This window comes from Tursiops truncatus, chromosome 11 (genome assembly GCF_011762595.2).
Source record: "Tursiops truncatus isolate mTurTru1 chromosome 11, mTurTru1.mat.Y, whole genome shotgun sequence".
Taxonomy (NCBI): Eukaryota; Metazoa; Chordata; class Mammalia; order Artiodactyla; family Delphinidae; genus Tursiops; species Tursiops truncatus.
The window spans coordinates 96,229,188-96,251,962 of record NC_047044.1 but is presented as its reverse complement, the minus strand read 5'-3'; the positions used below and the strand labels follow the sequence as shown (position 1 = coordinate 96,251,962).

The window sequence follows — 22,775 nt, the reverse complement described above, 5'->3', positions numbered from 1 at the left end:
CGCGGGTTGGGGCGGGGGCGAGGGCAGGGGCGGGGGCGGGCAGGTAAGGCGCCTACAGAAAGTGGGGAAAGGTCACGGCTACCTGGGAGCTGAGTCTGTTGTCAGTCCCTCCCTTCCTCCACCCTGCCTCCCGTCCCTTATCTCGACTTTCTTGGGGCTGGTCGGGAGCAAAAGGGCGCACGCGGTGAAGTCAGGTCCTGAAATCACCGGGGGATTTTTTTTTTGCGGAGGAGAAGGTGGAAGGAAAGAACAGTGAGCAGACTCTGGCTCCAGCACCAATGGCTTCAGCCGGAGGCCAAGGCAGCCTCGGTGACACTTCCTCAAAGTGAAAGCGAAAGCCAAGTAGGCGGAGAGGACTGACGGGGCCAGGCGGTCGGCCAGGCAGGCGTGTTTGGAGCCCCTTCTCCAGCCCGGACCTGGCGGGCGCGGGGCACGAGGAGGGGCGGCGGGGGAGGAGGGCCTGAGAGCAGCCCCCATGGGCTCCGAGGGGTGGTGCTTGCTGGTCTGCTTGGCTCTCTCCGGGGCAGCAGACGCCGGTGAGTCGGGGGCTGGCTGGTGGGGCGTGTCGGGTTAAAGAAGCATCAGGTAGCCACCCTCCCCGAGGTCGCAGAAGGGGAAAGGGGCCGGGAATGGCTTCCAATCGCCTTCTAAGCCCAGGAGGCGGAAGACTGGGCGGCTGGTAACGGAAGGAACCAGTTGTGCCGGGGAGAGAGACTGAGAACTCTGGGGAAAGGGCCAAACGAAGGAATGAGGGGCCGCCTCGGTGGATGTGGTGGGCCCCCTGGCCTACAGGAGAGGGAGCTGGCCTGGGAGCGGACACCTTCAGGAGAGGAAGGGGGGCCCCTAGCTAGGAGATCACGGAGGGGGGTAGGTGCTCCCCAGAGGTGGGGGAGGGGAAGGCCACCTGTAAAAAGCACGGAGCGAGCAGACCCTGGGGGCTGACTGGGAAGTTGAGACGGCTGCCAACGCCCTAGCATCCAAGCCCGTCTCCTCTCCCAATGCAGTTTTGTTCATTTATATTGCTTTTGCTGAGAATTCCTTTGAAGAGATAGCTTTCCATTGATAGGTGGAAATAAGCTTCTTAAATCCCTCTGAGCAAGGGAAATCAGGACTTTAAATAATTCACACCAAGAAGTATGTACCTGGAGAAGCAGGTGTTTCGCAGAAAGCTGGTTCTGGGTAAAACAGGATCAGAGCTGGACGCAGAGGCAGCTAGGAACGGGGAAGATTACCCCTTGATGACTCGACAAGTATAGAAGTAACTTTCTGGGCAAGAGGGTGCTCATCCCAGCCTGTTCCCTGCAGTAGAAAGGCAGTGGCGGGCAGTGGACGTGATCTTGGACTGCTTCCTGATGGGGGAAGGTGGGCACCGTGGAGCTTTCGCCAGCAGTGAGAACATGGTGAAGGCCTTGTTGGTGCTGAAGCAGGTGCCAGTGCCGGACGACGGCTCGCTGGAAGGCCTCACGGATTTCCAAGGGGGCACACTGGCCGAGGACGACCCACTCATTACCTTCGAGGCCTCAGGTAAGAGCCCTCCACCCTGTGTCCCAGTCCTTCTGGGCTCCTTCCAGTTCCTGAGCCCAGTTCCCAAGGACACCCACCCACACCTGCTTCCCATCAGCCCAGGTGTTCTCTATCCAGCTCCATCTCTGTGCTGCCCTCTTCTCCCCCAGTGAACCTGATACGGATTCCCCAGGCCGAGGCCTTGCTCCATGCTGACTGCAGCGGCAAAGAGGTGACCTGTGAGATCTCCCGCTATTTTCTCCAGGCCAGGCCCAAGGCCACGGTGGAGACGGCAGCCTGGTTCATCACTAACGTGCTAGTGCCTGGAGAGGGACCTAGTATCTCCATGGTGATGAAGACCCTTGGGGATGCTGAGAATGGGGCTGTCTTGCATCCCATGCTGAAACTGCCCCTGAGCCCCCAGGGGACTGTGCGGACTGAAGGTGAGAAAATGAAAAGTAGCAGAAAGAAAGTTTTAATTTTTTTAAAGGGGTCAGAAATGGGGGAATAGTAGGAGAAGGAAGGGGACAAGTCCACCTCCGTGCACATTGGTCATCTCAGGGTGTCCCCTAGGCCTCAGTCCTTTCTTCCTAAAGACCCCAAATGGGGATAATTTTCACCTGGCCAGGTGACTTGAGGAAATAAGGCATGTGATGCTCTACCTGCATATGCTGTCCACAGCTGTCTCAGTGAGCAGAGTGCCAGCTTTTCCCAGGGAACAGCTAGCCTGGTCAAGATGAGAGAGGAGAGCACAGGCCCGCAGAATTTGTTCATTATCTCCTATCAGTAGAACCTGGTCCTTGCTCTCTCCAACCTTGCACATCTCAGAGGGCACAGAAAATTGAGAACATGATGATAGGTTTCTCCAAAGTTCATGGAATCCAATATTTTGCCTCCAAGAAAGACAACCACATCCAGAGAAGATTAGGGGCCTACCCTTGTATCCTTAGAAAGCTTCAGAACACTCAGATTATTTTGTGGTCCAACCTAAATTTATCCTGCTACATCAAAAAAGGGGTCCTCATGTCTGTCCAGTGTCAACCGTAGTCCTAGCATAGCTAGGCATTGCCCCCATTTATTTTGGGATATTTCAAACCTACAGAAAAAGGTGAAAGGATAATAAACACCTGTATACCGTGCACCTGGATTCACCAGTTGTTAACATTTTGCACATCCTTTCCCCCTCCCTCATCTTCTCTCCACTTCCCCTCCGCTTAACTAATTGAAAGTAAACTGCAGACATCTCTACACTTCATCCCAAATGCTTCCATGCATAGCATGTGTTAGTTTATAACCAAAGACATGAATGTTCTCCATAATCATAACACCATCGCCTCGGCAGCAACCCAAGGTGGGGAGTGGTCTACCCGGGGTGCAGGCAGTAAGGGGGGTGCAGCGTGCAGATAATGGACGAACGTATCCTCACCGTCAGCCTACACTGGCAGTTATGAACCATGTCAGTGATCAAACACTCCTGCCTGCCTGCCAGGGCGGACCATCCTCACCTCCCCCACCATGGCTGGGTCCGCCCCTGATTGTCATACTTAAGGCATTTTAAAATTGATACAATACTACTATCAAATATGAAGTCCAAATTCAAACTCCTCCAATCGCCCTCGTAGTGTTCTTTATAGCCTTGGGGGGTTTGCTTTGGTTTTTGAAGTCCAGGATTCAGACAAGGATTGCGCGTTGTATTTAGTTGTCCCGTCCCTTCAGCCTCCTTTACTCCAGAACAGTCTTCAGAGCCTGAACTATTTTGAGGCCGGGCCACTGCCTTGTAGATGTCCCAGCATTGGGACCTGTCCGATTGTTTCCTCATTAGTCTGGGGTTCAGCCCGTTTGGCTCACACACCACCACTGTGTATTTAAGCTCTGTCTCCTTTAGTCTCCTCAGCAGCCTTGCTCTAAGCAGATGAGGTCGGCAACACTGAGGGGCTTGCCCAGGCCAAAGAGGGAGTTAAAAGGAAGAGCCGGGCTTCTGAAAGCTGACTGCAACTCCAGTAGCTCTTTTTTTTTTTAATTTATTTTTGGCTGCGTTGGGTCTTCGTTGCTACGCGCGGGCTTTCTTTTAGTTGCGGCAAGCGGGGGCTTCTCATTGCGGTGGCTTCTTTTGTTGCGGAGCACGGGCTCTAGCCGTGCAGGCTCAGTAGTTGTGGCTCGCGGGCTCTAGGGTGCAGGCTCAATGGTTGTGGCGCATGGGCTTAGTTGCTCCGCATCATGAGGGATCTTCCCAGACCAGGGCTCGAACCCATGTTCCCTGCATTGGCAGGCGGATTCTTAACCACTGAGCCACCAGGGAAGCCACTCCAGTAGTTCTTAACCTGAGGGTCAACAGTAACCCAAAATTTTTTATAAATTTATATAAAATTTTTTCTTTTATTTTTTTGGCTGCATTGGGTCTTAGTTGCAGGATGCGGGGTCTTCGTTGAGGCATGCGGGATCTTCGTTGTGGTGTGTGGGCTTCTCTCAAGTTGCGGCATGCAGGTTTTCCATCTCTAGTTGTGGCACGTGGGCTCCAGGGCGCGTGGGCTCTGTAGTTTGCAGCACTCAGGCTCTCTCATTGAGGCACGCGAGCTCTGTAGTTGTGGCACGTGGGCTTAGTTGCCCTACAGTATGTGGGATCTTAGTTCCCCGACCAGGGATCGAACCTGCGTCCCCTGCATTGGAAGGTGGATTCTTTACCACTGGACCACCAGGGAAGTCCCAGTAAGCCATAATTTTGCATATGTATTTGCCTGGTCTGTAACTTTCATCAGATTGTGCAAGGGGTAAGTGACTCCAAAATGGTTAAGAGTACCACGCATGCATGCTGCCTCTCAACACACCCCGAGCCTGCCACAGCTCAGAGATCAGGTGGCCTCAAGGAGAGAGCGGCCCACAATCACCCTCTTTCTCCCACAGTGGAGTTCCAGGTGACGACACAGACCCCGTCCCTGAATCTCCTGCTGGGGTCCTCAACCTCCCTGCACTGTGGCTTCTCCATGGCACCAGGCTTGGGCATCACCAGCGTGGAGTGGCACCGGCAGCATAAGGGCAGTGGCCACCTGGTGTACCGCTGGGCCACGGGGCAGGGGCAGGGGCAGGCCAAGCGGGAGGGCGCCACCCTGGAGCCTCAGCAGCTGCTCATGGCTGGGGACGCCTCCCTCACCCTACCCAGCCTCACTCTGAAGGATGAGGGGACCTACATCTGCGAGATCACAACCTCCCTGTACCGAGCTCAACAGATCATCCAGCTCAACGTCCAAGGTGAGGCCAGGACTCAGTTATGCCGGGAAGAGGGGGAAAGGGATGTACCTATTGAGAGTGTCTTCCAGAATGGGATCAAACACAAGGGCGCTTTCCTGAGAGGCAGACTGCATTCCCACAGCCTGAATGCCGTCTGCATCCTAGAAGCGCAGATGGCATCAGGTGGAGTTTCCCGTCGGGCTCTAGATAATTCCATTGAGAAGTTTCCCAGCCCAGGATCCTGCTGCCCCGCACTGGCCGGCTGCCTCCAGTCACCCCCGTCCTTTTGGGCCACGTCCAAAGGAGGAGCAGTAGCAAAGCGAGGAGAGGCGTGGGAGCGGCCCGACCGGGAGGCCTGTCTCAACAGGACAGCCTCTAACATCACTGGCTTGTGGTGATGCTAAGAAGCAAGCCAACCTTTAGTTGGTTTTGCTGTTGTTTTTCAGTTACCTGTGGGAATCCTACCCCCTTATGTCGTGCATCCAGGCAGGCCCCTCACCACCACTGTCCCCCGCCGCCTGCCACCTCACTGAGGAGGGGACTTCCACCTCCACAGCCTGCTCTTATGTGCAGCAGGAGAAGGCTCTAGGCTCCTCTGCTGCCCCGGTGATGCCTGTGGGATTTTACTTCTCCTCCTCTCTTCCAGCTGCCCCCAAAGTACGACTGAGCTTGGCGAGCGAAGCTCTGCCGCCCACCCTCCTCTGCAGTGTCACTGGCTATTACCCTCTGGATGTGACTGTGACGTGGATCCGGGAGGAGCTGGGTGGAGCCCCGGCCCCAGTCTCTGGTGCCTCCTTCTCCAACCTCCGGCAGAGCATGGCAGGCACCTACAGCATCTCCTCCTCCCTGACGGCAGAGCCTGGCTCTGTGGGTGCCACTTACACCTGCCAAGTCACCCACGTCTCCCTGCAGGAGCCCCTGGGGGCCAACACCTGGGTTGCCCCACCAGGTATGGGAGTGCCCTCCTTTCCCCACCACCACACCTGGGCTCACGGCTCCTGCCCTCTGGCCTTGTTCTGCTTCCCACAGTGTCGGCTGCTTCTTTCCCAAGGTGACAGCCTCCAGAGGTCCCACCCCGTCCTCCAAGACTTTATTACCCCCCGAGTTCTGGGGTACCAGGCACTGCTGAGAGCTGGAGACCAAGGCTGAACAATTCCTCATCCTGCCCTCGAGGAGCTTAGCCCAGTGGGAGGGACAGACTAGGCAGTCAGGGAAGATGACCCGGGGAGGCCTGCAAGCCGGCTGAGCTGGGTCAGGGGCAGGGAACACCAGGACCGAAGGGACGTCATGTGTGAAGGCCTCATTATCAAACAGGCTAGAAAGAACTGGGGGGCCTGCACGGCTAGAGGCAAGGGTGCGTGGGGAAAGGGGGCTGTGGCCGTGAAGCTTGAGAGGTGATGGTGTTCGCTGAGCGTCTGCGTCAAGCCAGCAGGGCACTGAGCCCTCAGATGTGGGCCTCCACAGGTCCTCACTCCTCCCATCTTAGAGATGAGTAACTGATACTTGCAGAGGTTCAGTAATTTGCCCAAGGTCACCTGCCTAGGAAATGGTCAAACAGAAAATGTGGAAAATAGGCGATTCCCCTACAGCCTCAACCCCGCTCCTGCTACTGATGGGCAGATAACAGCAGGCCTTCAAGCGGGAACTTCATCCCGAGGCCACAGAATGTCTTCGAAAGGTCCTACACCATAAAGAGTCGGCACCTCGAAATGCCTTGCTTGGTGTCTCATGAGGCTGTAAGCTTCCCCGAAACTGGGGTTTTGCCTCAGCTTACATCATTCCCAGTGGTTTACACAATTCCAGTTTAACTATCACCAGCTAATCTAAACTAAATCTCCCGTGCAAAGCCGTTTGAAAAAAAGTTGTCCTGAGGTGGGAAGAGGTAGAGGATTCTGTGTGGAGTGACACACGGACGTCCACCGAGCAGGCCCCAGCGCCACCGTGTGCTGGTTCCTGGGTGAGAGCAGGAAAACAGCTGATGGGAGCTCCTCGGCCAGGGACGCGTGAACGCAGGCGCGCGCGCCCTGTCCTTTCTGCCGGGGCAGACGCTGCACATGAGGGCTCGGTATGGTTCCCGCCACTGATCCCCGTCCACACCTCTGTCCCCTACAGAGCAGAGGACGGCCTTTGGAGTCCTTTTTGCCAGCAGCCTCTTCCTCCTGGCACTGCTGTTCCTGGGACTGCAGAGACGCCAAGGTAAGAGTGAGCCTGCGCACCCTTGGCTCTGGCCCTGACCGAACTCACTTGGAGACCAGCTGCTCTAAGTGCCGCCACACCCAGACCAGGGATGAAACGCAAGCCTCCAGAGCTCCAGCTGGCCCCCCAGCCCCCAGCTCCTGGGCTTACCCCCCCGACACCAACTTCCTTCCCTCCCGTTATCTCCTAGCTACCTCACCAAGGCCTGCCAGGACCCCGAGGCACTCCGGGTAGCCACTCTCCTGCCTTAGATATAAGAGAGAGTCACATTCTCCCAGAAGCTGAGTCCCAGAGCTCAAAGAGGCCCCGAGAAAGATACGAAGAAGGCACAGATCACTGACTGTGGCGCTGGATTTCTGCAGGCCTCTGCCTTCCTTCACTGCATGCCCTGGGCTGATACACCCAAGGGAGAAAGCGTGAAGAGGTGAGAGGGTGGCAGGAAGGCAGGAGGTCTGGGTGGAGGTTAAAACATGAGCCAGGTTTGAGGCGCGGTGGTAGGAACAATATAGCAGAAAAAAATTAAGAAAGGAGCGGATGAGGGACAGTGGAACAGGATGGGGGTTGGAGGGCCACGCACAATCGTTGAACTCTGTCCCAGTAAAAGCCCTCATGTCCTCAGAAGCAAAGCTTTTCCACTTTCCTGTCTTTCCTCACACTGGGGCCCGCCCCGCCACTTGGCTGGCAAAGTGCTTGAGGTGTGAAACGAAGACCCTCAGAGGCGGCCCTGGGCCCGCCCCCCCCCCCCAGTCGCTCAGGGTAACCTTGGGCTGCCGTTAAGCTCCTGTACCTTTGGACAGCTGCTGGGCATTTCAGGACACCTGCACACACCCCTGCCTTGGCCGCAGGGGACAGAGCTCCCCTTTCAGTCATTTTCAAACGGGCCTGGTCAGCACAGTGGGACTTGGCAGAAGATGGCTATGCATGGGGACGGTGGGGAGCAGAGCGTGTCCCCTGGGGGCCTCCTCAGGGCCTGGCCCAGGACCTGGAGGGAGGAGGCGGCAGATGTCTAAGAAGATCTGCGGGTGTCTGTCCGTGAGATGCCCGCTCAGCTTCCTGCCGTGGCTTCCTGTCACCCACACCTGAAGAGCTGGGCTGCTTCGGGCACGGAGGCTGAGAGCGGAGACCACTTCCTCTGCCAGCACCCAGCTGTGGAATCTCGAGAAGACCGACAGCACCCGTAAGCCACCCTTCCGGCGCAGGGCACCATCAGAAAGGAACCAGAGAGAAACAAGACGCCTCCGCCCTGCTGCACTCACCCCAACCCAAACAACAGCCGAGTCGGTTTAGTGGGAGGAAGTTGTATTGTTGTTTTGCCTTTGTTCAGAATACAGGAAATTGGTAAATGCGCCACATGCCTTTGGTGGAAGTACGGCTGTTATTTCTGTACAAGTAGGAGATTGGGGTTAGAAGAAAAGACAGAGAGGGGATGACAGACACAGTGGGGACGCCACATCGTCCCACGGCAAACCCAAGAGGGGCCGAGGAGACCCGGCCTCGCGCGACTGCCAAGCCCCAGGCATAGCTGCATATTTGCTCATGCACATGGGTGGCGGGAGGGAAGGGGGGCGGCAAAGACACAGAAGAGGGGGGTACAGGGCAGGGTGAGAAAGAGAGTAGAAGGGCTACCGTCCCCAGAAGAGCAAAGCCAACTACACCTGGGACAGATGGCACAGAAACGCAGAAGTGATTCCTGTGACGGGGCGGGCCAAGAGGGCGGATTTGCTCCAGGCTTGGGACACATCGAGGACAGTGGTGGTTCTTCTCCAGCGGTGACCCCCTGCATTAGGCAAGGGGAGCCCAGAGGAGGGTGGAGGCCTTCGAGGGGCCTCTGGCCGTTGGGAGGGTACAGAGACTGCCTTCGTCCAGCTCTTCCGTCCCGCCCTGGGGCAGGACGAAGGGAATGTGGGAACAGGGCGAAGGGAGAGGAAGGATGGTTTTGCGGAACGAAATGCTGCTGCGTGGAAAGCGAGCCTGGCCCAGCCGCCTCCTGCTGGTGGACTGGTGGACGGAAGGAACGAAGGAACGTGGGGCGGTCTCCGTTCTGTTCCCAGCCGGCCCTCCTCCCCTCTCACCGGGGTCTGTCCCACTGAGTGCCCTTTCCTGAAACCCAGCACTGGCCCCCGAGACAGGCTGAGCAGCTCCATCCCCAGGTCCCACTGTCTGTGCCACAAACCATGCAAAGAGGAGGAAGGCAAAGGGAATTCAGGGGTGCTTTGGAAGGGGAACGTACTGCTGGAAGAACAGAGGGGCCGCTCCAGACGAGAAGGCGCCGTGGTGGCACAGCAGTCAACAAGCAGGCCCGTCTGCTGACGGCTCCACCTCCGCCCCAAGGCTGGCGGGGGCACCGGACTCCCACCGCTCAGGAGCGGCCGGGCCTCAGGAAGGGCCTCTCTCCTCAGCCCTGCCCTTGGCAAGTACACGGGGGTGGTGTCGGGGGAAGGGCTCCCAGAGGGTCCAGGGCTCCTACCCTCCGACATCTCATCCTCCTCCACCAACAGCAAGGGAGGTACAGGACGCTTGTAACAAGAGGGTGAGAAGTGGCTTCCTCCAAGCTTGGTATTTTCAGATTAGGCCCTTGACTCGCTGTTTCTCTGTAACTAACGGGCATTCTCTCATTATCTATGCCAGTAACTAAAATTGAGAGGCTCAAACTTTGGCTAAATGAAATTATTTGATGCCTTCACGAGCAATACAGAATGCTGTAGAAAACGTGGACAAGAGCCCCTTCCAGGTATGAGCTTGTGGGACTGTTTCTAGGATGGGAACGAGAGTCCTGATATTTTTGCTATTAATACGTGTTCTCCAGGTCTCTGGAGGACAAAGTAAAAGGTTGTAAGATCCCTGAAGACATAGATCTTGGACTAACAGATGGGAAATAACTGTGAAAAACAGGTTTGACTTTCTAAAAGAGTCCTGCACCAGGACCAAGCTGGACTTTGGGCCTGGCTCAGGCTCCTCTGCAGGCCTGGCACAGGAGAGGTGAGGGGGCATCCTCCCAGCTGCTCCCAGCCTCCTCCGGCCAGCAGCCTGGCCTTTTCTGGCAACACCATGGGCACAACACTCTTCTCCTCGTCCCAGTCTTGGCCCCTTCTTGAGCACGTCACCTCAGCTACACCCCTTTCCCCATCCCTTGGCCTCCAACTCCTTTTGTCTTTGGGGGAACCTGAGAGAACATGAGAGGGTAGGAAGGAGATCCCAGCTGTTGTTCTTCGGGTAGTTAATTCAAGACTTCACCACAAGCAGCATTTCCAGTGTCGCAGGACAGAGCGCAAATGAAAGCAACACAAGGGGAGGAGTGGGCGATGGAGAAGCAGGGCTGGGATGGAGGAAGGCAGATGGGGAAGTTCTGGGGAGAAACAGCAGGACAGGGACATGAGTTTGGATGGCAATGGAGAACAGGGAAGGGGCGGCACATTCTCAAGCAAAAAAGTAGACTGGACACAGGAGTCAGGAAGTCCCAGATGGAAAAGAGAAAGAGGAGAAAACAAGAGGGCAAATTACATCAGGTTACTGGACATTCAGGTGTAGTTGTAGGTGTCCCATCCCCACGGTCTCCCTCTGACCCAAGCCAGTGAGAAGAAGCACAGCCCACTTGCTCAGAACAGGAGCCACGACCTTCCCCCACAGTCCTGCAGAGTGAAGGCTTGTCCACCGAGGAGGTCCCTCACCTCTGCCCTCCCGCCCTCCCGCACCAGATGGTGCTTCCCTGGCCACGACCTCCATACCTCAGTCAGAGCAGCCCCACTCCCCAGGCAGGCAGGCAGGCAGGCGACGCCGGGACCTTCCCACCTCTTCACCCCAACCAGCAACCTCAGCGATACTTACTTACAATAACTACCACGATGATGGCACAGATGGCTCCCAGCATGATCATCATCTGAGGAGACATTGACAAAAAACAAGCCCTTGGATTTGGGGAAGGAGGCAGGAGCCAGGACCGGGGACTCGGACGGCGGAAGAAGCCACACGCCCCCCAGGACAGCTGAAGGCCTCCCAAGCCCTCGTGCTCCCCATCAGACAGTAACCCCTGCACCACAGCTGGAGCTTCTCAGAAACACGAGAGGGTCTGCAGCTTGCTCCTTGTCTCCTAGTTCCTGTTGCCCGGAGGCTTTTAAAGGAACGCCAGAGCAGGTACAGACTTCGGATCTTTAGTCAACTGGTTCGTTTTTCATCAAAAAGTGTTCAGCTCATTCCCAAAAGCTGCAGGTATTTAAATATATAGCTACCCCAGCCATTGTGTCGATGTCGGTGTATCTCAGGAAGGGTCAGGTAAGAATTTTTCCCAGGGTCCTTTGAGAAAAGGCAGCTTGACTAACCCCTCCAAACTCCTCAGGGTCTCCCCTGGCCCTCAGTTAGTGGTTCTGAGCACTTTAGCGTGCCCTGGTGGCCAATTCGGGTAATGCAGCTCAAGAAGGAGGCTTCCCAGATTGCCTCCCAAGAGTCCTGCAGGGCACAGATCGTGAGAGGGAAGGATTGTGGAACCTGAGGGTTTTCCCGCCTCCTATGTGTTGAGACCCAGGAAAATAAGGGGGAAAGGACAAGAACATTCACCTTGCAGTTCTTCCACCAATACTTCCTCTTTAGCTTGGCAGCGCTGCTCTCAAATTGTGATGCGCCCGCCTGCAAAGCGTCGGCTCTGTCATCCAGCTCTGACAGCTTCTGGTCCCTCTCCAGGACCTTGTCCACATTTACACGCATGATGTCCACCACCTGAGCAGGGCGCAGGAGCAAAGCGGCTAAGCTCCCCCAGAGCCGGGGAGAGAACAGCAAGTCTGCCCTGCCTAACTCTAAGGGGTGCCCTGTCTCCCGGAGCCTTTAGCTGCCCCTCTAGATAAAGAGAAGCTTCCCAACTTCCATGACTTGGAAACCCTTAGAGAAAAAGCTATCCACGTACCTCCTCCACTTGTGCCTGGGTCTGCTGTAGTCGTCTGTTACTGGTCAAATTAGGAGGAGGGCCAGGGGGACCCCCACCTGGGGCAGCCCCTTCTGCCCCTTCGGTGGGTGGCTGAGCTGCCGCAGACCTGCGGAGAGAAGTGCACAGAGTGACCAAGACAAGAAAGGAATCACATACATTCTCAACCCTATCACCAAAGCAAGGGTGATACGGCTATATGCAAGTAGAAGGGATTCCAGCTCCTTGGCAATACCAAGTGGGGAGATGCAGCACAGAGGTCCAAAGCAAAAGATGAAAGATCCTGTAACAGATGGGGCTCAGCGACATCCAGGGTGGCATCAAGAGCTCTCGTTTGGGCTATCCTCTGACCCAAACTCAAACACATCCTCTGGCACAATGGCCACAGGGACAAGTGGGCCAGTCTTGGCTTAAATGGCATTTCTCTGCCTCCCGGAAGCCTTTTTCACATGAAGTCAAACTGGAAAACTCCAATCCAGGAGAATTACCTACAAAAAAAACTCAACACTCAGGACAAGCTTACAGACTGAACAACTCTTTTTTTGCAAAGTCTGAATATAAAAAGAAAGGCCAAGCTGACAGACTCCGCTGAAGGGGAGCCAGTTATTGGTTGTTTCATGCAATGATTAGTATATCGTGGCCACTGTAAGGACGACTTGGAGAATCACCAAAGGCCTTTGTAGTTGCAGTGAGTCAGGACTGTTTGCTTGCTTTGTTTTTTGGCAGAGAAGACTGGGGTTTCACTTAGATAGAACTGGGGCCCAAAGCAATTGTGTCAATTGTGAAAGTGTTCCAAGAGCATAGACAGGGAGCAAAAATATTGGAAATGGTCCTCAGTGTACATGCACCAGAGACAGCCTGTCCCTTCCTTTTTTAGATTTGGCATCCAGTCTCAGGAGACTCTCCTAGCTCCTGATGTCCCAACTAGAAATCTTGGTTTACACTGCTAGGCACAGAGACCGTACTCCCTTTCCCTTAGCCTTAGGGGAGAATAATCCAGTGTGGGATTCTCAAAATAAACTCCTCTCCACGTCCCAACACATGGAAGCTAAATTCACCTTCTCAAGAATTCCCTGAAGTCTAACCTAAGGCATGAGATTTTCCCTGCCAAGGAAGAAGTCACAGGTAGGAGAGAGATCTCTGCAATTTGATAGAGAAAAGAAATTACAATAAGAACTCCTCAAACAGAAGCAGAATCTCACAAAGCCTACCTCATAGGAGCAGTCCAAGAGTAAATGCACTACGGATGAAACCATCACAAAGTCACCAAAAAGGAAAAGCCTTGACTACTCACAATAGAACTAATACCCAGAAGTTCCTCCTCTCTAAGTAAGTAAATTTCAGTCTCAAAAGAGAATAACCCTTCAGAGAGGTTATACTAGCAGATTACACCTGACTCATCTTGGCTAAAAGAACTGCTTTCCCATTGCCCTTTAAGGCACAAAGGAGGCAAAGGAAAGATACAACACTATGGCGGCCACCAGACTCCTATGCTACTACTGTGCCACACAATCTAGTTCTCTGGTGAAAGTGGAAAATTCAAGGAGTAGGAAGTAGCCAGTGTTTGGTCTTGGAAGCAGTCCAGGCTGGTGGCACCAATGACAAGATTAAGGTCAGAGACCTCATGATGCCCTTCTAGTCACCACGGTTTCCCCTTCTCCTTCCTTTCATCCCACATAGATGCTACTGGGAACCAGTCAACTGAAGAGGCTCCCCCTCCCCAAAATGAAAACACAAGGAATCCTAGGGCTTGGCCAAAACGCATAGAATATGATATACAGTTAAAACTGTAGAAATCAAATAGAGAAAAAGGGAAATCGTTATAAAGCATGTGAAGGGACCATTTCACTTATTACTTCTTGGGAGTTGGGAACACGCAGGAGTAACATATCCGGGGATAGTTATAACCCTTATGTAACGTAAGTAAATCTTTTCCCTTTTAGTCACCAAGAGAAGCAACACAAATACATCTAGGACCAGGCCAGGACTCCAAGAAAGAAAGGGAAGTTCTTCATTTGTCTAGCTATAGTTCTCCCTCAGGATCTTGGGATGGGGTGACCATGGTCAGATGACTAAATTGATGATTAGAGACTAAATTGAATGTACTGAGGGAAGGTGGCGGGGAGGGGGGGGGATCCTTAGCTCTATTTCTCTTCCAAGTACTTGGCTAAGACTCAATGACAGGAAAACTCCTATACGGGTGGCCTTGGGATGAATGGACGCTTGGAATCACACGCCACTGCCCCTTGAGTCTTTGTGAGCTGCTCACCTGGCGCCGAAGAACTGGCAGATAAGTTTCTGGAGCTTTGCTCACTACCTAGAGCGGGGGCTACTCGTCACGGTCGGGGTGAGGGGCGTACACAAAGCTAGAGACTGCAGAGCAACCCAAGTTACTAACTGGCAGGTGCACCCATGACTGTTCTTCCAGAGGCCCCAAGCACAGCTTCAATCAACGACAAGAAAGGGCCTGGAGCCCCCTCCCGAGTGTCTCCGCGCCCCACCTTCACCCGAGACTCGACTGAGGAGCCCCGCAGGTGAGAGGAGAGGGGGCAATGAATGTGGGACCCCCGCGCCCCTGCCCCGCCCATGGGGTGCCGGCTGCGGCTGGTGCAGGAATGGGGTGCTGCCTCCCCTCCCCGGGGGTGGCTCGGCCTGCGGACGGCGCGCGGCGGTGGTTCCCCGCGTCGCCGCAGCTGCTGCAATGCGCCATTTTCGGTCCCGCAGAGTCCGGCGCTGGGGTGAGAGTTGGCAAGGGGTGAGAGTTGGCAAGGTGTCGCGCCCCCCACACCAGGGTCAACTCACATGTCTCTGACAGAAGGAGGAGAGGTCCGTCTCCTCTCCCGAGGCTACGGCGAGACACCCGGCCGGGGAACACTGCGGTGAAGCCGACCGCACCGCCGAGCTCCGCTTCCAGACCGCCACTCGGAGCTCTAGCTGCGGTGGAACTGACTGCACCTGCAACCCCGGCTCGTCTTTATTAGCGCTGGCCGCGCCCCCAGATCACGCTGACAACGCTGCGGCCCAATCCACGCCCAGGACAGGTGCCAGTCCCGAAGCGAAGCCCGGATAAGGCCTAGAGTGCCCGCCCCTGAAAATCTGCCAGTCACAGCTCTCTTCTCATCCTGACTCGGGTAAGGAGCGGTGCCGGAAGGATCTGATCAATACAGCTCTGGTTTGCGTACCTGTCTAACTAAGCGACGGGGCGGGGTGGAACTAGGCGCCCGCTCCCTGGAAGGGCGGCTCCAACAATTTGAATTAGGCCTTTTTGGTGCCTCCCAGCCAATCGCTAAGCAGTTCCTTAAGTCCGGGCCCGCTCGCGGCCGCCGGCGCCGGCGTCTCCAGCCAATCACGCCGCTTCCGCTGACAGCGGTGGGCGGGGGCGGGGGCGGGGGCGGGGGCGGGGGCGGGGGCGGGCTCCGGCTCGCTATGGCCTGGACTCTGGAGCCCGGGGAGCAGCGGAGGTTCGGTAGTCTAGGCACTGCGCTGGCGCTCGGACCTGGCCGGCCTCCACCCCACCTCCCCGCCTTTGACAGCTCTGAGGAGGCTGAATCCATCAAGGCAGAGCCGCAGGCTCCCGTGGCCAAAGTAAATACGAGAGCTCCGTTCATCCGTTCTACACAGCCAACCAGCCCCTCACGCAGTGTATCCTAATTCTAACTCCCCCTCCCCAAACCTGCTCCTCCTAACCCTCCCAGGTAGCTTACTACATCGATTCAGTTGCCCAAACCAGAAACCTGGAAACTATTGTAGATTTCCTCCCCGTTCATCTTTACCTGTCCTCTAATAGTTCAACTTTTCCTTCTTAGCATTTCAAGGATTCTCCCCTCGTCTCACTGTCCTGCTTCAGATTATTATCCCTTACCTGGACGCCCTCGGTTGTAAAACTATTATTTTATGTCCCGATAAGTTAAAAGGTAGCAAATCAACTGTGACATAATGCTTTCTTATCACTTCGAATTTTTATTTTATATTTATTTAAAGTGCAGGTGTCTATAAATGTAGATTTTTATCATACTTCACTCTCGTGAAAATACATAAAAAGGAAAACAGAAAAGAGTAACATGGTAACAGTGTTCATAAAACTTCACATTCAGACACTGACTCTTATGATTCATTTTTTTTACTCATGTGCATTATTTCCACACATGTAGTCCTCTGTGCATGCCATCAGGGGCTTTGGTGATGCAGCATTTCTTAAAGGAATGCTCCTTTTCTGTCTCTGGAATTTTCTTCCAAGCCTCAGACACCCATTTGGCAAAGTTTGATTCTTATGAGCCAGTATGACAAATACAGTATGACTGTTCTGGCTAATAGTTATAGTCAAACATCCCAATTTAGATGTTAAAATGAAAAAAAAAAAGTGCCAAGTGCCTCTTAAAATTAATGAAATATAATATCTTTCTGTTTCATCTTGCCCTCATTTATAACCATCCTCTAAGAAACCACCAGGGTGGTCTACCCAAATGTTACAACCCTGCTTAAAACCTTTAAACAATTAGAAACACAATGTATTGATCATATGTGTTTATCGCATGCCCCTTCTGAAACTACATCAAAATGAAAATTGGTAAATACTGAAAACAAATTATAAACCCTCAAAGACAAACAGAATGGAAGGAATTGTTTCAGGCAGCATGAATGGCTAAATGGCCACCAGATTCACATGAGGTGGCAAAAAAAAAAAAAGTACAGAGCGGTTCCCCTGTACCCCTTCACCCAGTTTCCCCCAATGGTAACATCTTGTTTAGCTACAGTACAATATTAAAACCAGGAAATTGACATTGGTACAATCCACAGAGCTTATTCAGATGTTGCCTCTTTTACATGCATTTGTGTGTGTGCATGTGTGTGTGTGTGTGTGTGTGTGTGTGTAGTTTTATGCAATGTGTGTGTAGATTCCTGTAACCACCACCACAATCAGGTTACAGAACTATTATATTACTACCAGGCTCCCTTGTGCTATCCCTGTATAGCCACACCCACCCCGATCCCGCACCCTGGGCAACTGCTAATTTGTTCTCCATCTCTATACCTTTATTCCAAGACTGTTATATAAATGGACTCAGACAGTCTATAACCTTCTAAGATTGGCTTTTTTTTAAAATATCCTCGAGATCCACTCAAGTTGTGTGTATAAATAATTTTCATTGCTGAGTAGTATTTCCGTGGTACAGATATACCACAATTTGTTTAACCATTTACCTGCTTAAAAGACATTTGGGCTGATTCCAGTTTGGGCTTATTACAAATTAAAGCTGCTATGAACATTTATGTACAGTTCTGCATGAACATAAATTTTCACTTCTCTAGAATAAATGCCCAAGAGTTCAATTACCGGGTAATAAGGTAATTTTGCATATTTAGTTTTATAAGAAATTGCCGAACTCTTTTCCAGAATGACGGCACCATTTTAGATTCCCACCAGCAACACATGAGGAATCCAGTTTTTCCACATCCTCACCAGCATTTGTTGTTGTCACTTTTTTAAAAAAAATTTTAATCATCCTGATAGTTATTTAGTGATATATCATTGTGGATTTAATTTTTGTTTTTCCCTGATGGCTAATGATGTTGAACATATTTTAATGTGTTTATTTGCCATCTATATATCCTCTTTGGTGAAAGATCTGTTCATGTCTTTTGCCCATTTTCTAATTGGCTTGTTCATTTCTTTTACCTTTGAGTTTTAACAATTCCTTAAATATTCTAGATAAAGTACTTTGTCAGATAAGTGGTTTCTCCCAGTCTGTCTTTTGTCTTTTCATCCTCTTAACTGAATCTTTTGTAGAGGAAACGTTCTTAATTTTAAGATCCAATTTATCAACTTGTCCTTTAATGCATCACTTTTGATGTCACACTTTGCCTAGCCCTAGAGTCTCATAATTTTCTCCTATTTTATTTTCTAAGAGTTGTACAGTTTTGTTTCATATGTAAGTCCATAATCCATCTTGAGTTAATTGTTGTATGAGGTGTGACGTTTAGGTCGGGGTTCCTTTTTTTTGTCAATGGATGTTCAATTGCTCCAGGACTGTTTGTTGAAAAAGCAATCCTTCCTCCATTGAATTGTTTTACATTTTTGTCAAAAATTAGTTGGGCATATTTGTGCAGGTCTGTTTCCGGGTTTTCTATTCAGATCCATGACCTATGTGTCTGTCCTTCTGCCAATAACATGCTATCTTAATTACTGTGGCTATGGTAAACCTTAATATAAGGTAGAATTATTTTTCCCACTTTATTGTGCTTTTTCAAAATGGGTTTAGCTATTCTAGGTCCTTTGCCTAATAGATCATTTAAAAAATGCATTTGTGTAAACTGGCAAGAAAATAGACTATTTAAGGACCAAAAAACTAAGTGAAAGCTGGTACCTGGAGAGGTAAATTGAGCACTGAAGCTTGTTTTGCCTTGAGGGCGTGTGCTTAAAAGTTGAATTTAGGCATGGTGACCTCATAGGGTGCCACTGTGGCATAGGAGACAGAACCCAGGGCCTGCATAGGGTTGGAAATCTAATAGAAGGCCCCCACTATAACACCAGAACCCCAGAAGACTATATCCTCATGTAAGAGTGGATTTAAAATATGCTAACACCTGAACTGCCCCTAGGGGACTGCATAGAAAATTTGCTCATCTGGAATCTAAGTGCCTACTAGAGATCTTTTCTTTTTTCTTTTAAATATATGCAGATAATTTATCATCAAAGCTGTGACTTTTCTGCCCGAATGCCTTGTTGGTCCGAAAAACAAAATAGCAAGAATTTAAAATGGTTCCAGGTTGACAGTGCCACCAAGCACCAGCCGAAACAATGCAGATCATCTCTGGATGAGCTGATCTTCAATCTAGGCCTTGGGGAATTTCCACAGATACGGTTCCAAGAAAAGTAGATTTTGGTCAAAAATGGGAAACAAATAAGGAGCAAAGAGCCAGGAGCAAGAGCCAGCAAAGATGGAAATAGGAAGTAAGAAAATTAGAAAATCAAGCCAAATAGTTCAATCTCTGATTAATAGGAGTTCTAAAAAGAGAGAAAGGTATGAGAGAACAAGATTACAAAAGAAATACAAGAAAAAATTTCTGAACTGAACAAGTCTTTCTGGATTACATAGTACACTATGTGCCTAGCATAGTGAAAGAAAAAGAACCACGTCAAGACACATCTTTGTAAAATCTCAGAATATTAGGGGAAAAGAGAAGATCCAAAAAGATTTCAAAAAGAGAGAAAGGGACTTCCCTGGTGGATCCCTGGTCAGGAACTAAGATCCTGCGTGCCACATGACATGGCCCCCCAAAAAAGAGAGAGAGAGAGAGAGAAAGGAACAGGAATGAGAATGGCAACTCAATACAGTATTAAAAGATACATGATGTGACAGTGCCTTTAAAATTCTGAAGAAACATGATCATTACCTAGAATTCTATACCAGCCAAACGAATATAAGACCAATACGTACCAGTATAAGATAAATATAGACATCTTTCAGATATGCAAGGAGGGAACATTTTTACTTCTCTTTCCAAGTAGGCTACTATAAGATGTGCTCTGGTAAGCAGGAAAGAGAAAGGCAGCAGAGCTAGGGAATGGAATGCTGGATCCACACACAAAACTGGTGGAGGAAATCTTTGGAATGAAAGCTACACCACAGACCCAGAAACAACCTGTCCTGCCTGAAGTAGGAGAAGGAGGAAACTGCAGGACAGTCTCCAGAGGGGGGGAAAAACCTGTAAAGCATCTGACATGTTTAAATATTTGAAAAAGAATATGAACAAGTACTTTACAAGTCTGATGCGACGTGCGGAAAAAATTAGAGCTAGATACATAGAAAATTATATTTTGAAAAAGAGGTAATTATAAACTTAGGGGAAAACAAAAAGTTGAATAAGAACTAGAAATTATCTCACCTTTACGTTAATTGATTTTCAACAAGAGTGTCAAGACGGGACTTCCCTGGTGGCGCGGTGGTTCAGAATCCGCCTGCCAATGCAGGGGACAGGGGTTTGAGCCCTGGTCTGGGAAGATCCCACATGCCGCGGAGCAACTAAGCCCATGAGCCACAGCTACTGAGCCTGCGCTCTAGGGCCCGCGAACCACAACTACCAAGCCCGCGAACCACAACTACCAAGCCCGCATGCCACAAGTACTGAAGGCCGCGCGCCTAGAGCCCATGCTCCGTAACAAGAGAAGCCACTGCAACGAGAAGCCCGCGCACCACAATGAAGAGTAGACCCCGCTCACTGCAACTAGAGAAAGCCCGCGCACAGCAACGAAGACCCAACGCAGCCAAAAGTAATGAATAAATTAATTAATTAATTTTTTTAAAAAAGAGTGTCAAGACCATTTAATGGGGGAAGGAATAGTCTTTTCAATAAATGGTGCTGGGGGACTTCCCTGGTGGTCCAGTGGTTAAGACGCAGTGCTCCCAATGCAGGGGACCTGGGTTCGATCCTTGGTCAGGGAACTAGACCCTGCATGCGTGCCGCAACTAAAACATCCCACATGCCACAACAAAGATCCCACGTGCCACAAAGAAGATCCCCAAGTGCAGCAACTAAGACCCAGCGCAACGTAAATAAATAAATAAACAAATAAATAAAATATTTAAATAAACAAATGGTGAAAGGACAGCCCACAGAATGGGAGAAAATATTTGCAAATGAAAATATTTATATCTGATACAGTATTGGTATCTAGAATATACAAAGAACCCTTCCAACTCAGTAATAAAAAAAATGAATAACCCAATTTGAAAATGGGCAAAGGGTCTAAACTGACATTTCTCAAAAGAAGACACACAAATGGCCAAAAAGCACAAGAAAAGATGCTCCACATCATTAACCGTCAAGGAAGTACAAATCAAAGCCACAATGAGGGCTTCCCTGGTGGCGCAGTGGTTGAGAGTCCGCCTGCCGATGCAGGGGACACGGGTTCGTGCCCCAGTCCGGGACGATCCCGCATGCCGCGGAGCGGCTGGGCCCGTGAGCCATGGCCGCTGAGCCTGCGTGTCCGGAGCCTGTGCTCCGCAGCAGGAGAGGCCACAACAGTGAGAGGCCCGCGTACTGAAAAAAAACAAAAGCAAACAAACAAACAAACAAACAAACAAAAAGCCACAATGAGATACTACTTTATAACCACTAGGATGGCTATAATCAAAGAGACAGGTAGTACCAAATGTTGATGAGGATTAAACCAAATGCTGGAGAAATTAAACCTTCATACACTGCTCGTGGAAATGCAACATAATGCAGCCAATTTGGAAAAGAGCCTGTAGTTTTTCAAACAGTTAAACACAGAGTTACCACGTGACCCAGCAATTCCACTCCTAGGTATTTAACCAAGAGAAATGAAAATGCCCACACAGAACCTAATACACGAATGTTCATAGCAGCATCATTCAGAATCGCCAAAAAGTAGAAACAGCCCAAATGTCCACCAACTGATAAATGGATAAATATAGTGTGGAATAGCCATACAATGGAATACTATTCAGCAATAAGAGAAGTGGAGTGCTAATACTTGCTACAACATGGGGAAATCTTGTACCTACACTAAGATAAAGAAGCCAGTCACAAAGGATCACATGTTGTATGATTCTGTTCAGATGAAATATCCAAAACAGGCAAGAATCTACAGGGACAGAAAGTGGCTTAGTGGTTGCCTAGAACTGGGAGGAAGGGGGAACTGATGGTGGCAGCTAAGGGGCAGGGGGTTCATTTTGGGGTAATGTTAAAAATGTTCTAAAGTTGATTGTGGTATTGGATGCACAACTCTGCGAATATATTAAAAGCCATTGAATTGGGTGAATTGTATGTGGATTGTATCTCAATAAAGATACCAAGAGGTTTTTTTAAATATAAGAAACATAAGTTATACCACAGTACACCATTTGGCTCAGTAGTAAACAATATTTAATAGTTCTAATAATGTAAACACTGTCTACTGATTTAAGGCAAAATGCTGATATAACTATAATGAAGAGGCGTGAGGGATAGGGGTTATAAGAAAGGAGGACATTGGGGCGTGTAAATCCAGCTTCCTAACAAAGTAACTAGTAAGGGCCACCAGCTCCCTCTTCCAAAATCACACGTGAAGAATCCATGGAAGCTATAGGGAATCATGAATCTCAAGAATTAACAAAGACAAAGGCATAAGAATACCTTGGGGAGACTGAAGGCTCTAGTTATGTGTTCAGTTGCATCCTGCAAAAGTTTTTATGTTTAAGTCCTAACACTCAGACCTCAGAATGTGACCTTATTTGGACACAGGTTCGTTGCAGATGTAATTAGTTGAGATGAGGTCATATTGTTCTAGGGTGGGCCCCTACTCCAGTATGACTGGTGTCCTTATAAAATGGGAAAATTTGGAGAGACACACACACAGGGAGAACGCCTTGTTAACATCAAGGCAGAGATTGGGCTGATATGTCTATAAGCCAGGGAACACCAAAGATAGCCAGCAAACCACCAGAGGCTAGGAGAGAGGCATGGAACAAATTCTGCCTGACAGCCCTGGTGAGGCCTCGTCTCAGACTTCTAACCTTCAGAACCGTGAGTTCGTACATTTCTGTTGTTTATGCTACCCAACTCACGGTACTTACGGCCACCCCAGAAAACTAACACAGCTATCTTGAACCAGCACATGTGTTAGATTCCCAAAACAAACAACAAATATCATACATAGATATTACACATACATGTGATGAAAATACCAAAAGGGACCTGCAAGTGTGCTAAAGTGTTTGACTTGTTATGAATACTGATAAGTTTAAGAAACCAACAGGAGTAAACAAATATGAGTGTTTCTTAAAGCATGAATCACCCTGAAGACAAAAATAGAACATTGTTTTTCTGGAGGACCTCAGGTACAGAAGGTGGAGTTAACTGCTACTCATCAATTCATGACACATGATCTCCACTTATGCATAGAAAGATTTCATTTCATTTTATAATTCCATTT

General features: G+C 50.5%; 2 protein-coding genes across 4 annotated transcripts; one reads left to right on the top strand and one right to left on the bottom strand.

Annotated features, from left to right (window-relative positions):
- The first annotated feature begins 34 nt into the window (after nucleotides 1-34).
- Nucleotides 35-8,271, top strand: TAPBPL (TAP binding protein like). 2 transcript variants are annotated; one of them, XM_033867138.2, is made up of 7 exons: nucleotides 35-536; nucleotides 1,309-1,524; nucleotides 1,674-1,946; nucleotides 4,405-4,749; nucleotides 5,375-5,677; nucleotides 6,841-6,924; nucleotides 7,115-8,271. In XM_033867138.2, the coding sequence occupies exons 1-7, from the start codon at nucleotides 476-478 to the stop codon at nucleotides 7,156-7,158; spliced, it is 1,326 nt and encodes a 441-aa protein (XP_033723029.1). In that variant the 5' UTR covers nucleotides 35-475; the 3' UTR covers nucleotides 7,159-8,271. The 2 variants fall into 2 exon arrangements, with proteins under 2 accessions (XP_033723029.1, XP_033723028.1); XM_033867137.2 differs by having other exon boundaries at nucleotides 36-536; nucleotides 1,306-1,524.
- Nucleotides 8,207-15,050, bottom strand: VAMP1 (vesicle associated membrane protein 1). Of its 2 annotated transcripts, none has more exons than XM_033867139.2 (5): nucleotides 14,639-15,050; nucleotides 11,819-11,945; nucleotides 11,476-11,634; nucleotides 10,750-10,801; nucleotides 8,207-8,922 (listed from the first exon to the last, which is right to left on the bottom strand). In XM_033867139.2, coding segments are annotated over exons 1-5 (804 nt in total). In that variant the 5' UTR covers nucleotides 14,641-15,050; the 3' UTR covers nucleotides 8,207-8,458. The 2 variants fall into 2 exon arrangements, with proteins under 2 accessions (XP_033723030.1, XP_033723031.1); XM_033867140.2 differs by having other exon boundaries at nucleotides 8,779-10,358; nucleotides 14,639-15,043.
- Nucleotides 15,051-22,775: the final 7,725 nt, after the last annotated feature.